The 14708-nt window shown below is 37.9% G+C and overlaps 2 protein-coding genes across 3 annotated transcripts; one reads left to right on the top strand and one right to left on the bottom strand.

Moving 5' to 3' along the window:
- Positions 1 to 33: 33 nt before the first annotated feature.
- LOC145894151 (crk-like protein) lies at positions 34 to 2742 on the bottom strand. Of its 2 annotated transcripts, XM_082982626.1 has the most exons (4): positions 1715 to 2742; positions 1499 to 1657; positions 1107 to 1217; positions 34 to 786 (listed from the first exon to the last, which is right to left on the bottom strand). In XM_082982626.1, exons 1-4 carry the CDS (start codon positions 2132 to 2134, stop codon positions 670 to 672), a joined length of 807 nt encoding a protein of 268 aa, XP_082838752.1. In that variant the 5' UTR covers positions 2135 to 2742; the 3' UTR covers positions 34 to 669. The 2 variants fall into 2 exon arrangements, with proteins under 2 accessions (XP_082838752.1, XP_082838751.1); XM_082982625.1 differs by having other exon boundaries at positions 1499 to 2740.
- A 1191-nt stretch (positions 2743 to 3933) lies between these two features.
- Positions 3934 to 14123, top strand: LOC145895344 (clathrin heavy chain 1-like). Its single transcript, XM_082984131.1, has 33 exons — positions 3934 to 4045; positions 4182 to 4389; positions 5349 to 5498; positions 5575 to 5647; positions 5795 to 5954; positions 6102 to 6266; positions 6622 to 6795; positions 6924 to 7121; positions 7551 to 7658; positions 7909 to 8097; positions 8371 to 8553; positions 8619 to 8756; positions 8866 to 9087; positions 9150 to 9273; positions 9331 to 9476; positions 9639 to 9782; positions 9837 to 9979; positions 10037 to 10271; positions 10346 to 10468; positions 10526 to 10671; positions 10733 to 10916; positions 10976 to 11168; positions 11379 to 11536; positions 11663 to 11827; positions 11953 to 12060; positions 12118 to 12285; positions 12415 to 12564; positions 12646 to 12837; positions 12898 to 13005; positions 13056 to 13169; positions 13225 to 13446; positions 13509 to 13584; positions 13643 to 14123. Exons 1-33 carry the CDS (start codon positions 4004 to 4006, stop codon positions 13801 to 13803), a joined length of 5070 nt encoding a protein of 1689 aa, XP_082840257.1. The 5' UTR covers positions 3934 to 4003; the 3' UTR covers positions 13804 to 14123.
- Positions 14124 to 14708: the final 585 nt, after the last annotated feature.

The following is a 14708-nucleotide window of genomic DNA, read 5'->3' as shown; positions in this document are numbered from 1 at the left end:
GTTTGCTGCCACTGAAACAAGCACAACTGAAAGAGTTAATTGTCATTGTTTTAAAAGAAGTTCCACCTGTCATTGCCACTGCATACACAGGAGCATAAAAAGAAACTTGCAGCAAGTATATACAGAATCACACGCTCAGTGATGTTTGAAAGGCACGTGTATAAAAGCACCAGAATATCCCTTCCATGATAAAAACTGTCAACCATTTATTATTATTGGAAATGTGCAATTGTTTTCAATAAAATGTAATGATGGGTGATGCACGATACAAAAACATGCATACTGTTGGCATAGCAACATGGTCAATTGATTTGTTTGGAAATAATAAAAGTTCACTTGCGGCTAAGCAACAAACCTACACTGGTTTATTGCTTCAGTGATTAAGCTGAGCACAATTGCAACACAGGAAAATAATTACTTCAAAGTGACAAACTGCAAAACTTTTGTGCAAGTGATCAATGAAGTTCAACCAAAATTTGAGTGGGCAATAATTTGACAGCTTGAAAGTTTCATATGCTTCAACCAATTGTGTTGGTATTATATGATTAGAAACAAAATATATACAAGACAGCAAACTTGAAAACATTTTAGTAAACCCCGTTAAATTACTTTCCATCAAACCCCTCATTTTATTTTACAAAGTTTAACAAATCAAACTAAAATAGTTTATCACGATTTATCAATTAGTTTGACATGGGTAAAAGGGAAAACCCCCTGTTTACCCTTGCAAAGCCCCTCCCACTGGCCATTCTTGTTCATCTTTGTCACCTTTATGACATCACCAACCTATAAAGAATACAGTTTTACAATCTCATGTTGAGTAATCCTGCACAGATGAACAGAAGGTGAAGGAGTATGGGCTTGATGGGTTGAACCAGGAAGTCAGAGGTAGCACAAAGGTTTCAGTCTAATTATATCTTAAGACTGGGATACAATGATTGGCCACTACCTAATGTTGCACACTGATAAAGGTTACTGCGGGTCAAACATTTTATGTGAAATCATAGCATAATAATATATGACTATTATCACAGTTTCAAACTGAAAAGAATTGGGTTTAACACAAAATTAAATATTTGAACATTTTTGTAAATATAAGTTATTACCTCCAGTCTAAGTGCAGTTGGGTCGTAAGCATTTGGAACTCGTCTAGTTATGACCTCAGCATAGACTGGGTCACTTATGGTTGGCATGGAAACAGGACGAGTAGAATTGTTCTGCAGACAGCAAAAAAAAATTATTTGTCCACTCCTTCAGAACTGCAACAAAAACATTACAACACATAATTGTTTAGTTTTAAGGAACAAACATCGTCCAATTTTTGTTAAACAATATTTTTATATTTTGAAGAAATTGAAACCAAGATAATCAAGAACAATCTTACATATGAATACATAATATTACTACATGTAGACAACCTACATGATTAACAGGAAGAGAAATTTGCACCCAACACAAATGTCACAAATCAAAAAAGTCAATAGTTAACTGTAGTTACTTGGGTGACTCCAGGAAATTGGTAAGTGATCGGGGATGAATTTCTGTTGGGAACGTGAACTTCAACATAGGGAACTGGGATCTGCCCAATTCTTCCCTGGGCATTCCTTGCATTCCACCAATTCTCTTCAGGTTTTTCAATTATTTCCAAAATTTCACCCTTGGAGAAAGGAAGGTCGTCCGAATCATTGCCTTTAAAATCATACATTGCTCTTACAAGCTGGGAAGGCTCCCGTTTCTGGGAAGGTCCACTGTCAACAACATCTTGCGATATTTTTTGGGAAACATCTGAATGACTGTTTATGGGGGGGGAGGACACTGGACAGAGTTTTGGGATTGGCTCAATTAGTGTTGTTGTATCAAGATAATGTACTTTATAGAAATCAAGCAATTCCGGCATTGAATCAAAAGTTTGGTCTCCAATTTTAAGTTTGTTATGGAGGTTGTTTATGATGTAATGGCTCACTTTGCTGTTCTCACTGACGGATAACACAAAGTCACCAGGACATGTTGTGCTGTCCCGCACTAGAAATGTCCCATGACGCTGCTGAATCAATTTTTCTTGTGTTTCTTTTCTGCTTATATTACCAAAGTACCAAGACTCTTTATTGCGAGAGTCAAAATTGGCCGAAGCCATAGCCAGCTACAAAAATAGCAAAAATATACCTGCACAGATTATAACAGAAGTGCTTTACAAACCAAAAATAAAAGGAAATATACACTGTAAAGTAAATTTATCAACAGACAAATAAACAGATTCTTTCAATTCAAAAACAATTATATTAATTACCCACACAAAATCTATTGTAATACCACCCTAATTCTTGCTTTGATTTTTATAGACACTGATGATGCTTTTAACAAAGCGAAATATATTCGTCAAACTCAACAAGAATGACAGATTTTAGCCTGAAACGAAAGTTTCTTAGATAGTGTGTAGCCTATATTTAAAACAAGATGGAAATCGTTAGGGCCACTTGCAACAGAATGGGAAATGATTCCCAGAATCAATTCACAAGCGTAATACCACCCTTAAAATAAAACACTACGAGTCTACGACCATATCTTATTGAACCTAATTGCTAAACAAGCAGAAGCTAATTAAACAAAATTATGTTATACCCTGAAACACAACACTGGATTGTAACAAACTCCACCCAATGTTAACTAAATCAAACGTTTCTAGTTTTATTACATTCAAAATAAGATTTCATTTCAGTTTATAAACGAAGACTAAAACCCAGTTGCAAAAACAAAACAGAAAACACTGAACCTGTTTAACAAGTCCACTATAGAAATCATATTGATTCACTTTCTCACGATATCATAAACATTGATGTAATTGTAAAATTGTCTGAACTGGAGTGAAGACTTATAAATAAATAAAACAAATAAATAAGAATAAAGATATAATATTCGACGGATACGATGAATTTTAAACTGTGCTTCATTTCAGAAGTGATCCGTCTTGCCAAATAATAAAATAAGTAAACGATGTGATAATTTTTATTTGGCAAGAAAAATCTTAAACGACTTTTGTTGATAAATCTCTGTTTTGTTCCAACGTTTTTTAAGCCAAGTCTTTTATTAACAGTTGATAAACAATAAAATGTCGCAAGATGTGTCTTGTTTATTTCAAGTTTATCGCTTTTGTAACTGAAACGCTTGAGTAGTTTCTTATCACATGACTCTATGGGGCGGTTTCCGACCGCAAATAGAATTTTTTTTCTTTATAAATTTTCGCAATGAATGTTTGTCAAATGATTGACTTCCGACAAAGTATTGATTCAAAATGTAATAACTATGTGTATATTGCATAGTTGTTGTTTTTTTTCTGGATGTTTGAATGTAATCTCATAAAGCGAAATCATATGAACAGATGACGTCATGGATGGTATGCCGGTGACGTTTCACTTCCAGTCGGCTTTTTCATGTCGCGTGATGTGGTGTGGGTTGGTTTGCGATAAGTTCCTCTTTGAATAAACAATTACAGTTTAACAAATTTTAGTTTCAAAATTTCCAATCTTGGAAGGTAAACATGTTTAGATTATTGTCGTATAAAGAATATCTCATATTTTTTGTGAAAGAAAAATCTCCAGTCAGTTCAAGTGTATGGCCGACAAAGACTTTACATCTGAATGCTATGGTCCGATATATCGCATAAACCTCGATTTGTCACTGGAAAGGTTTTTACGTTCGCATATATTTCGCTGATGCGAACATGACCACCTGTGTTTTGGTGTGTGGGCCTATCGAAATTAAAAAGTACATAAAAAAATGGCCCTGAAGATTCTTTTAAGCATGTTGTATTAAGCCAATGATTGCATATATGTATTAAAATATAATGAATAAGTTTTCTTGTGATTTGGATTGTAGATAAAATTTAATACGATGTCTTTCCAGTTTGCTTCCAAAACATAGTTTTTCGATTGTTGCAGGTGACGGGAGTGTAAGAAAAGTTTGTGAGTAAAAAGTGCTTTGACAAGGTCTGAAAGAATCTCTAAAAATGGCACAAAATCTGCCAATTAAGTTCCAAGAGCATTTGCAGGTATTGCAAGATAATTGTATTATTTTTATATGCAGTAATTTTACAAGTGGAAAATAAGGACTTTCAGTTTAATTAGTCGAGTAAATGCTAATTTAACTATTTTGCAAACCTAACTTATCATCAAATTTTGTTTCAGCTTCAAAATATTGGCATCAATGCAGCCAATATTGGATTTTCCACTTTGACATTGGAGTCAGATAAATATATCTGTGTTCGTGAAAAAGTAGCAGAACAAGCCCAGGTTGTTATAATTGATCTTGCCGACTCAGCAAATCCAATTCGGCGACCAATTTCAGCTGAGTCTGCTATTATGAACCCTGCTAGCAAAGTCATTGCTCTAAAAGGTAAAACAATTACCATTACAACAATAACACAACTACATTGCATTAAACTATTAATCCTTTTTTTTAATAGAAATTACACAGATGTTCAAACACTTAATCTTATGAAGTAAACTTTTGTTTCAAGTCTATTGTAAAGTGGTATTTGGCATATTTCTGATTACTTCTATAATAACGGTTGTAATGAAAAGCATAATCACCATTATGCTTCCAAATTAAATTAAATCTCAATGCCGTTACAACCAACAAACAACTACATTCTTTTGGGAAAGTAATTAGTAACATGTGCGTTTTCTGTAAGAAGCAAGTGGAAACTGTGTGTCATCTTTTTTGTTCATGCCCCATTGTAAATGTATACTGGGAGGATGTAATTTCATATTTAAGTGCTAGAATAAGACAAAATTTAATTTTAACAGATGCAGAAAAACTTTTTGGAATGCATTCTGATTTGCCAAGTCAACTTTTTATGAATTGTGCGTTGTTATGCGCCAGATATGTGATTTACAGTAGCAAATACGCGGAAACGAATCCGACCTTAACGAAATTTGTGCTTTTTTTGAAGAATCTACGTAACTGTGAATTTAACCTAGCAAAAAAAAGAAATACTTTATATTTGCATAAAAGTAAATGGTCGCATACTGTCTAAAGTACTCAACGTAATTTGTCGTGTTTTTTTAAACTTTTCGCTATGCTCCCTTTGGCTCTGCTTCTTATGTGTATTGTGGTAGCGTAATTGTGTAAAATAAATGTCATTTTTGTGGTAAAAAAAAAAAAAAATAAAAAAAAAAAATAATCACCATTATACATAGTTGCAACACCGTAAAATTACTTTGGTTCTTTTGTAATTGTAAAAAGTGTGGAAACTTGTAACATAGCAGCCATTGATGTGTAGAGTATAGACATGAACTGAAGCTGTTAATAACGTCCATAGCAACCAACAAGTAATGTCTTGTATTTGCCAGCGGGGAGGACCCTTCAGATATTTAATATGGAGATGAAATCAAAACTGAAAGCCCACACAATGACAGAGGACGTTGTATTCTGGAAGTGGATTTCCACCAATATGATTGGTTTGGTCACAGAATCTTCTGTTTACCACTGGAGCATGGAAGGTTTGATTGTCCTCAAATCAACATTAAAACCTTGCTAAAATAAAAACATTTTACACAACTTTACTTGAACTTTTAGGTGATTCTCAGCAACCAGTCAAGATGTTTGACAAACATGCAAGTCTGGCAAACTGCCAAATTATCAATTACAGGTACAAAGTTGGAATTTTTTATTATAATGAATAAATGCGTCTGTTTTCAAAATAAAATATTAACAAGATGAGGTTAATAGAAACAAGATTAGGTAAATAGAAACAATATAAAGATTTTTCTGTCATGTTTGTGATTTCTATTTAAAGGACGGATGCTAAGCAGAAGTGGCTGCTTTTGATTGGAATTTCCGCCCAAGCAAATCGTGTAGTTGGAGCAATGCAACTTTATTCTGTTGAAAGAAGAGTGAGCCAACCTATTGAAGGTCACGCTGCCTCATTTGCCCAAATGAAACTTGATGGGAACAAGGTTATTTGTGCAGTTTCTGTATTCGAATCATGAACAGTTTATAAATTTTATTCATATAAGTCACATAATTGCATAGTGCAGTAAAAGGATGCAAACACTCTTTGATTTCAAAGTCATAAATTTTATTGTATCTCATTACGGTAACAGGAAGAATCTACATTATTCTGCTTCGCTGTACGTGGGCCACAAGGTGGCAAACTTCACATTATCGAGGTGGGGACCCCTGCAGCTGGAAACCAACCTTTTGCAAAGAAAGCTGTCGATGTTTTCTTTCCACCTGAGGCTTCCAATGACTTTCCTGTTGCTATGCAGGTTGCTACTTTATATTAAAAAACATGTTTATGGCTTAAATAATTACTTGTGTGTGTGACATCTTGACAATACTTAGTAATTTTAAAGTTGTTAATGCGAACTATGCGTTGTACACATTGTTGAATAAGTATTGATTATTTAAATGTACTTGCTAATTGCGGACATGGGAGTAATTCCATGGTGGCCTTTTAAAGAGAGAGAGAGAGAGTAGATATTGATTTTTATCCAAACCCAGCTGTTGTCCAATGAAAAAAAAAACCTTTTCAGTTTAATTAACATCCCAAAATCTTGTCAAATATATTTAATTAGATGTATAAGCATTGTTAACCTGATAAATTGTAATGTGGATTTTTAGGTATCTCCACGTCACGATGTTGTGTTTGTGGTGACAAAGTATGGTTACATCCACATGTATGACCTGGAAAGTGCAGTTTGTATTTTTATGAACCGGATCAGTGCCGACACAATATTTGTGACAGCCCCCCATGAGGCGACAAGTGGACTGATTGGAGTTAATCGCAAGGGACAGGTGAATATACATGACATTTTACAAGTCATATTTTAGGGTGGCAGTTTATTTCCCAATTCCTCAATGAAGTATTTACAGATTTGATATCTTTTGCTTGCAGGAAATTAAGAAAGCTTTATTTTGTGCAGGTCCTCTCTGTATCTGTGGATGATACTAATGTGGTTCCCTACATAACAAACACTCTACAAAACCCTGACCTTGCACTTCGATTTGCTGTTCGCAACAATCTTGCTGGAGCAGAAGAACTTTTCTCTCGCAAGTTCAACACTTTATTTGCTCAGGGAAACTATGCAGAAGCAGCCAAGGTTGCTGCAAATGCTCCAAAGGTGAGGCTGGACTTTGTGCGATAACTCTTGATAATTATTTACTATTTCATCTGTTTTAAATGCTTTGCACTCAGATAAAGTTGGTTAATTGTTATGGACAATCTATTAAATTTGGCCATATTTGGTATGTGTTTACAAAGTATTTAAAAGCATTAAATAGTTTATTGTGAACTTCTGCATGTGAAAATTAAAACGAATGCCCAAATACACTCTTGACAAGAAAGAGGTTTTGTTGGCGCTGCACGTTGGCCAGTAGTTAAGGAAGGTATGATGTAATAAATTGTGCCACATGGTACCGGCGTGCAGTTAAGTATTGTTTGTTTTAAATCATTGATGGAAGTTGTACCAGTGTGCGATCGACTCGCACTCAACCTGCATAATGTTGAATGCAAACTATTACCACTCACTAAAATTGTCATTTGCCTGAAGGGAATACTCAGAACAACCCAAACAATACAAAAGTTTTTGTCCGTTCCGATGCAACCTGGCCAGAGCTCCCCTCCACTACTGCAGTATTTTGGCATCTTACTTGACCAGGTATAACAAACTCATCAGTTGATGGCTGTAGTAAGTCAATACATTTTATCAGACTTCAAACAGTTACCACTTTTTGTAAATGTCTTCCCCTTGCAACACTTGCTTGATTTTCCCAATCTTTACAAAACATGTTTATCTGCATTTTATCAAATTAATTAACATTTCTATATCTGATATTTGGTAAAAATAAGAATTGTTTCATGTCATTATTTATGTCACAAATGCAGTGGTAAACAATTCTCTGTTTCAGGGAAAGCTAAACAAGTTTGAATCGCTCGAGTTGTGTCGTCCTGTTCTACAACAAGGGCGTAAACAACTGATGGAGAAATGGTTGAAGGAGGAAAAGCTTGAATGTTCTGAGGAGCTCGGAGATCTTGTGAAACCTCATGACTCAACTTTGGCTCTCTCCATTTATCTCAGAGCTAACGTCCCCAACAAGGTCGGTATTTTAACTATTGCAAAACAAAGCAATCACCTCACAATATAAATGTAAGAAGTCTCACTGGATGGCAGACGAAACAGCGGTTTCAAATAAACACTTTAGAAACTAAGTGCCAGAAGAGCCATTCTGATTAATTAGTATGCCTGGCAACAAAAATAGCAGGACATAAATGTAGTTGGCTTGGCCTGACAAACTTGTATATTGATGGATATTTGTCTGAATGTTTTTAACGTTTATGACTGGTATGTTCCAAAACAATCCTGCATGCAGGTGATCATGTGCTTTGCGGAGACCGGGCAGTTTCAGAAAATCGTGCTGTACGCAAAAAAAGTTGGTTACACCCCAGATTATGTGTTTCTTCTCCGTAACGTGATGAGGGTTAATCCTGAGACTGGGAAACAGTTTGCCATGATGTTGGTTCAAGATGATGAGCCTCTTGCTGATGTTGCTCAGGTAATAAAAATAATAAATTAAAATTTAAAATAGTATGTACTCAATATTTGCTTGTGATCCAACAGATTGTGGATGTGTTTATGGAACAAAACTTAATACAACAATGCACTGCATTTCTTCTTGATGCTCTCAAGAACAACCGGCCAGCAGAGGGAGCCCTACAAACCCGTTTGCTTGAAATGAACTTAATGCACGCTCCACAAGTAACTCGCTCAATATTGGTGTTGAGGGATTTTATACAATTTGCAAAATTTATCAACTATATTTAACACAAAATACTTCTTGGGTTTAGCCTGTTTACCTTGTTGCTAGGTAGCGGATGCAATCCTTGGCAACCAGATGTTTACTCACTATGACCGGGCCCATGTTGCACAATTGTGTGAGAAAGCTGGGTTACTACAACGTGCATTGGAACACTTCACAGATTTGTACGATATTAAACGTGCCATCATTCACACACATTTACTCAACCCAGAATGGCTGGTCAACTATTTTGGAACGCTCTCTGTAGAAGATTCACTCGAGTGCATCAAGGTTTGATACCTGAAATATAGAAATCACACAAGGTTAGGTTTTTGAAACTGTGTTGTTGACAGGCAATGTTGACAGCAAACATCCGTCAGAACCTCCAGATCTGTGTTCAAGTTGCCACAAAGTACCACGAACAACTTACCACTGAAAAACTTATTGAATTGTTTGAGTCATTTAAAAGCTATGAAGGTAATGTGTTGTTGGGAGCTGTCAAGCAAATTAGGATATATTTAATTCTTTTTTTAGGATTGTTTTATTTCCTGGGATCAATCGTAAACTTCAGCCAAGACCCAGATGTTCACTTTAAATATATACAAGCTGCATGCAAGACTGGACAAATCAAGGAGGTCGAAAGAATTTGTCGTGAAAGCAATTGTTATGACCCTGACAAGGTAAACACTTCTATGTTAGTGAATCTGAATGTAATTTCCTACATAGTTTGTAACCAGCATGTTATAAAAGAGTGGATGACAATATGTTTTAGCCTAAGAAGGTGCCATATAACCAAAACTGTGTTTGTTTTTACATAAGTTTACATAGTTTTGGAATTTCAGGTTAAAAATTTCTTGAAAGAAGCAAAATTAACTGATCAACTCCCTCTGATCATTGTCTGCGATCGTTACGACTTCATCCACGACCTTGTGTTGTATCTTTATCGCAACAACATGCAGAAGTACATCGAGATCTACGTGCAGAAGGTTTGATAGTGGAACAACTTTTATTATTTTCTTGTAAACAAATTAATGTTGCAGGTGAACCCATCACGCCTCCCGGTGGTGGTCGGTGGTTTGTTGGACGTGGATTGTCAGGAGGATATCATCAAAAGCCTCATCCTGGTTGTTAGAGGTCAGTTCTCCACTGATGAACTTGTTGAAGAAGTTGAGAAGAGGAACAGGTCAATAACTTAGTAATGGCTTCCTGTACTTTCGTTACATTTAAGTTGAATATTCAGGTTGAAACTTCTGCTTCCGTGGCTGGAATCCCGCGTCCATGAAGGATCGGAGGAACCTGCTACCCACAATGCACTTGCCAAGATCTACATCGACTCAAACAACAACCCTGAGAGATTTTTGAGGGAAAACCCCTTTTATGATAGTCGTGTGGTTGGGAAATATTGTGAGAAGCGTGACCCGCATATGGCGTGTGTCTGCTACGAACGTGGATTGTGTGACGATGAACTAATCGGGGTGGGTTGTCACGGTTGGCTGCGCAGCAGTTACGTAGAAGCTCTTCCATAAAACACGTGACCTTGTGGTTTCAGTTGTGCAACGAGAATTCTCTATTCAAGTCTGAAGCTAGGTACCTGGTACGTCGCAAGGACGTTGATCTATGGGGGAAAGTATTGGACGACAAAAACCAGTACAGAAGGCAGCTCATAGACCAGGTACTCAACTTCATAAGCGTTGCAAGTAACCATAGCAACCATATTGTAAAAACCCAGGTTGTCCAAACGGCTCTCGGTGAAGCACAGGACCCAGATGAAATATCAATTGCTGTCAAAGCTTTCATGGCCGCTGATTTGCCGAACGAACTAATCGAACTTCTGGAAAAAATTGTTCTTGACAGCTCAATGTTCTCCGACCACAGGTTAGTTGGTTGCAACCCGAACCCCTACAGGTTCCTTCAAGTATTTGATTTTTCTGTTAAGAAACCTTCAGAATCTGCTTATTCTCACTGCGATTAAAGCTGATAGTTCGAGAGTTATGGATTATATAATGCAACTCGATAATTACGACGCCCCAGACATCGCTAACATCGCAATCCAGAACGAATTATTCGAAGAAGCTTTCGCTATTTTCAACAAATTTGATGTCAACACTTCGGCAATTGCTGTGAGTAGGAATCTTACATCAGACCATTGAAGTTGTCACGTTGGCAACTTTGTGTGCAGGTTTTAATCGAACACGTGAACAATCTCGACCGCGCTTACGAGTTCGCCGAACGTTGCAATGAACCGAGCGTTTGGTCACAATTGGCTCGTGCTCAACTTAACGCTGGAATGGTTAAAGAGGCGATTGATTCTTACATCAAAGCGGATGACCCGACCTCTTATATGGAAGTTGTGGAAGCTTCCAACAAATCAGGTACCATGTGTTTAGGGACTTGCATGATAATGTTTGAGTCTTCGATTAAATGCAGAGAATTCATGGACGGGGAATCACCATTACGACAAAACACTTACATAATTTACTGTGTTTTGGTCAATAAAATTATTTTTTTTAAACTCGTGAACAAGAGTGTTGAATATTTACGATAAAATTTTCTTACAGCGAGCAAATAATTTGTTATTACAGAGAATTGGGAGGATTTGGTTCGCTACTTGCAGATGGCTCGTAAGAAAGCCAGGGAATCGTACGTTGAAACGGAACTTGTCTTTGCTTTCGCCAAAACCAACAGGTTGGCTGATCTGGAAGAATTTATCAGTGGACCCAACAATGCCAATATTCAACAGGTATTTACAAGCAGGATATTTTAATCAAATATGTCTAATCTTGTACATGTTGGTGTGGAAGTATCGCAATCTGTGATGTCACCGTGTGTTTTATACTAGGTATTTATCAACAATTCTTATCTTAAGGTTGGAGACCGGTGCTTCGATCAGAAAATGTACGAAGCGGCCAAAGTTTTGTTCAATAATATCTCCAACTTCGCCCGTCTAGCTTCAACTGTGGTTCATCTCGGCGAGTTCCAAACTGCCGTGGATTCAGCGAGAAAAGCGAACTCGACCAGGACTTGGAAAGAGGTAACGATACACGATACACGATACACGATACACGATACACGATACACGATACACGATTTCAAGTAAACGAAATAACACGATGACTAAGGTTTACTCACATATTTCTATTGTTCATTACTTTACAGGTCTGCTTTGCTTGCGTTGATGCCGAAGAATTTCGCTTGGCTCAAATCTGTGGTCTCCATATTGTCGTCCACGCGGATGAGCTTGAAGAACTTATCAATTATTACCAGGTATTTTCATCATTGTGATGTCATAGATTCGTTTAGGATCGAGATTTTTTTTCCCAGGATCGCGGATACTTTGAGGAACTCATCACCATGTTGGAAGCTGCTTTGGGGTTGGAGAGGGCTCACATGGGAATGTTTACTGAGTTGGCGATCTTGTATTCAAAATACAAGCCAGGAAAGATGCGGGAACATCTGGAACTTTTCTGGTCCAGAGTCAACATTCCAAAGGTATTGTTGCCAATGGCAACCTGTTAACAAACTATAACCATCTCAGCAATAAGAATGTTGGTGTTTGAAACTCTTATCCGGAATAGTTCTAATATCTCCCGCATTTATAATTCCCCCTTCCATCGCCAGGTGCTTCGGGCAGCCGAGCAAGCTCACTTGTGGGCCGAACTCGTGTTCCTCTATGATAAATATGAAGAATACGACAACGCTGTCGTTACCATGATGGCTCACCCCACTGATGCTTGGAGGGAAAGTCAGTACAAGGATATCATCACAAAGGTAACCATGGAAATTGTGTGACCTGTGGGTGGTTTCCCGTTAGGATAGTGTTTTAAATGCTGGGGTCGTCACTATTTACAGGTTGCCAACATAGAGTTGTATTACAAATCACTACAATTCTACTTGGACTACAAACCGATGCTGATAAACGATCTTCTCACTGTTCTCTCACCACGAATGGACCACACGAGGGCGGTAGCATTCTTCCGCAAGGTGGCGTGCTTAGCGCTCGTAAAACCCTACTTGAGATCTGTCCAGAACACGAACAACAAGGTATTGTTACGTCACTTGACATCGTTATGACGTCATAATGAGATGTTTTTATCGCGTCAGGCGATCAACGAGGCTTTGAACGATTTGCTGATAGAGGAAGAAGATTATTCCGGTTTGAGGAATTCGATCGACGCTTATGACAACTTTGATACCATTGCACTGGCTCAGGTTTGTAACCTACTCTTATGAAGATGTTTGTTATCAATAATTTCCAACAGAGGCTCGAGAAACACGAGTTGATTGAGTTCAGGAGAATTGCTGCTTACCTTTACAAAGGAAACAACAGATGGAGGCAATCCGTTGAACTCTGCAAGAAAGATCTGCTATATAAGGTTACAATCAGTGTGACGAAACAATGGTCGGTTTGTGACGCGTTTGACGTTACAGGATGCGATGACGTACGCCGGTGAGTCACGTGACACTGAATTGGCCGAGGAGTTGTTGGAATGGTTTCTCGACCGTCGTCGATTCGAGTGTTTCAGTGCTGGTTTGTACACCTGCTATGACCTCCTCCGCCCAGATGTTGTTCTGGAACAAGCGTGGAGACACGGGATTGTTGATTACGCCATGCCTTACCTGATACAAGTCATGAGGGAATACGTCACAAGGGTATGACGTCATGTATGATACATGGGGCGGGCGTGTTAGTTCGTGGTGTTGTTACGTCACAGGTCGACAAGTTGGAGACTTCTGAAAATGTACGGAAGCAGGAAGAGGAACAAACAGAAAACAAACCCATCGTCTACGGTAGGTGACGTCAGCGATGACGTAATCAGTGACGTGTGTAACGTTATACGTATTGCAGATAACCCACAGTTGATGATAACTGCTGGACCGAGTTACCCCCAAGCTGGTTTCGTTCCTCCACAGATACCACAGATGGGTGGGGCTATGGGGGCTCCCCCTGGGGCTATGGGGGCTGCCCCTGGGATGATGCCCGGTTCCGGATTTAACTTCGGAATGTAAATGTTATTTTTATGAGAAAATCATTTATTTAACTGAATCATCATTGCTAGTTCGCTCATAAACGCTTTTTGTTGTGCAACAATGATATTTCCGCGTGTTGTCGGCAAATCATTCTCATGTAAAAATCAAGTAAAAATCAAAATATTTCAACAAAATTCTACAAATACTTGTTGAACCTGCGGAGGTGAGGCCTCCCACCATGAACTTGTGATGTCACACAGCCTAATTGTTACGTAGTAATGACGTGTAATCGTTGTATAGTTTGTGTTTACACGACCTGCATTAAAAGTGTATCAGCAAAAATGTGTTGGTTTAAATGGAAGTTTGGTCAAAGCAAAGTTTCGGGGGTGGCTTCTGACTTCGGGCTGATTGTTATTTTTTTGTGAATCATTCATGCGTTAAATACATCACATAGAAATCAACATTTCCAAGCTTCTATTGTGTAGAGATACTCCGGGGGTCTCAAACACGCGGCCGTCGAGTTAGTTTGAGACCCCTGCTCTAATCCACATTAAACTGGTCTTCTGGCAAATATCATTCTTTTTGAAATAAAATTGGTTAGCAAGGCATTACACAGAAAACATCTTCCCTAAAAAAAACGTTTCGTTCACGTGCTTCGGTAATGCTACACACGCCCTAAAGTGCCAAAATTCACGGTCTTCAAGCAAATCCGGCAATAAAACAATATGCTCTTAGTACATAGTAATATTTCATGCAATTGCATGATTGGCGGGAACGCCCCACTGCGCAGGTCCTTACTTGGCGATCACAGCTATCGTATCGCGATCATTAGGTTTGCAGGCTTGACAGCCAGGGCATTGCAGTCTATATCTGGGTGAGCCACTTTTTTTTTGTAATGGGCAACAGGATTTTCTTACATACAAATACATTGAACATATTGCGTA

The sequence above is a fragment of the Ascidia mentula genome, chromosome 3, assembly GCF_947561715.1.
Source record: "Ascidia mentula chromosome 3, kaAscMent1.1, whole genome shotgun sequence".
In the NCBI taxonomy this organism is placed as follows: Eukaryota; Metazoa; Chordata; class Ascidiacea; order Phlebobranchia; family Ascidiidae; genus Ascidia; species Ascidia mentula.
This window is presented reverse-complemented; position numbering and strand designations above follow the sequence as displayed.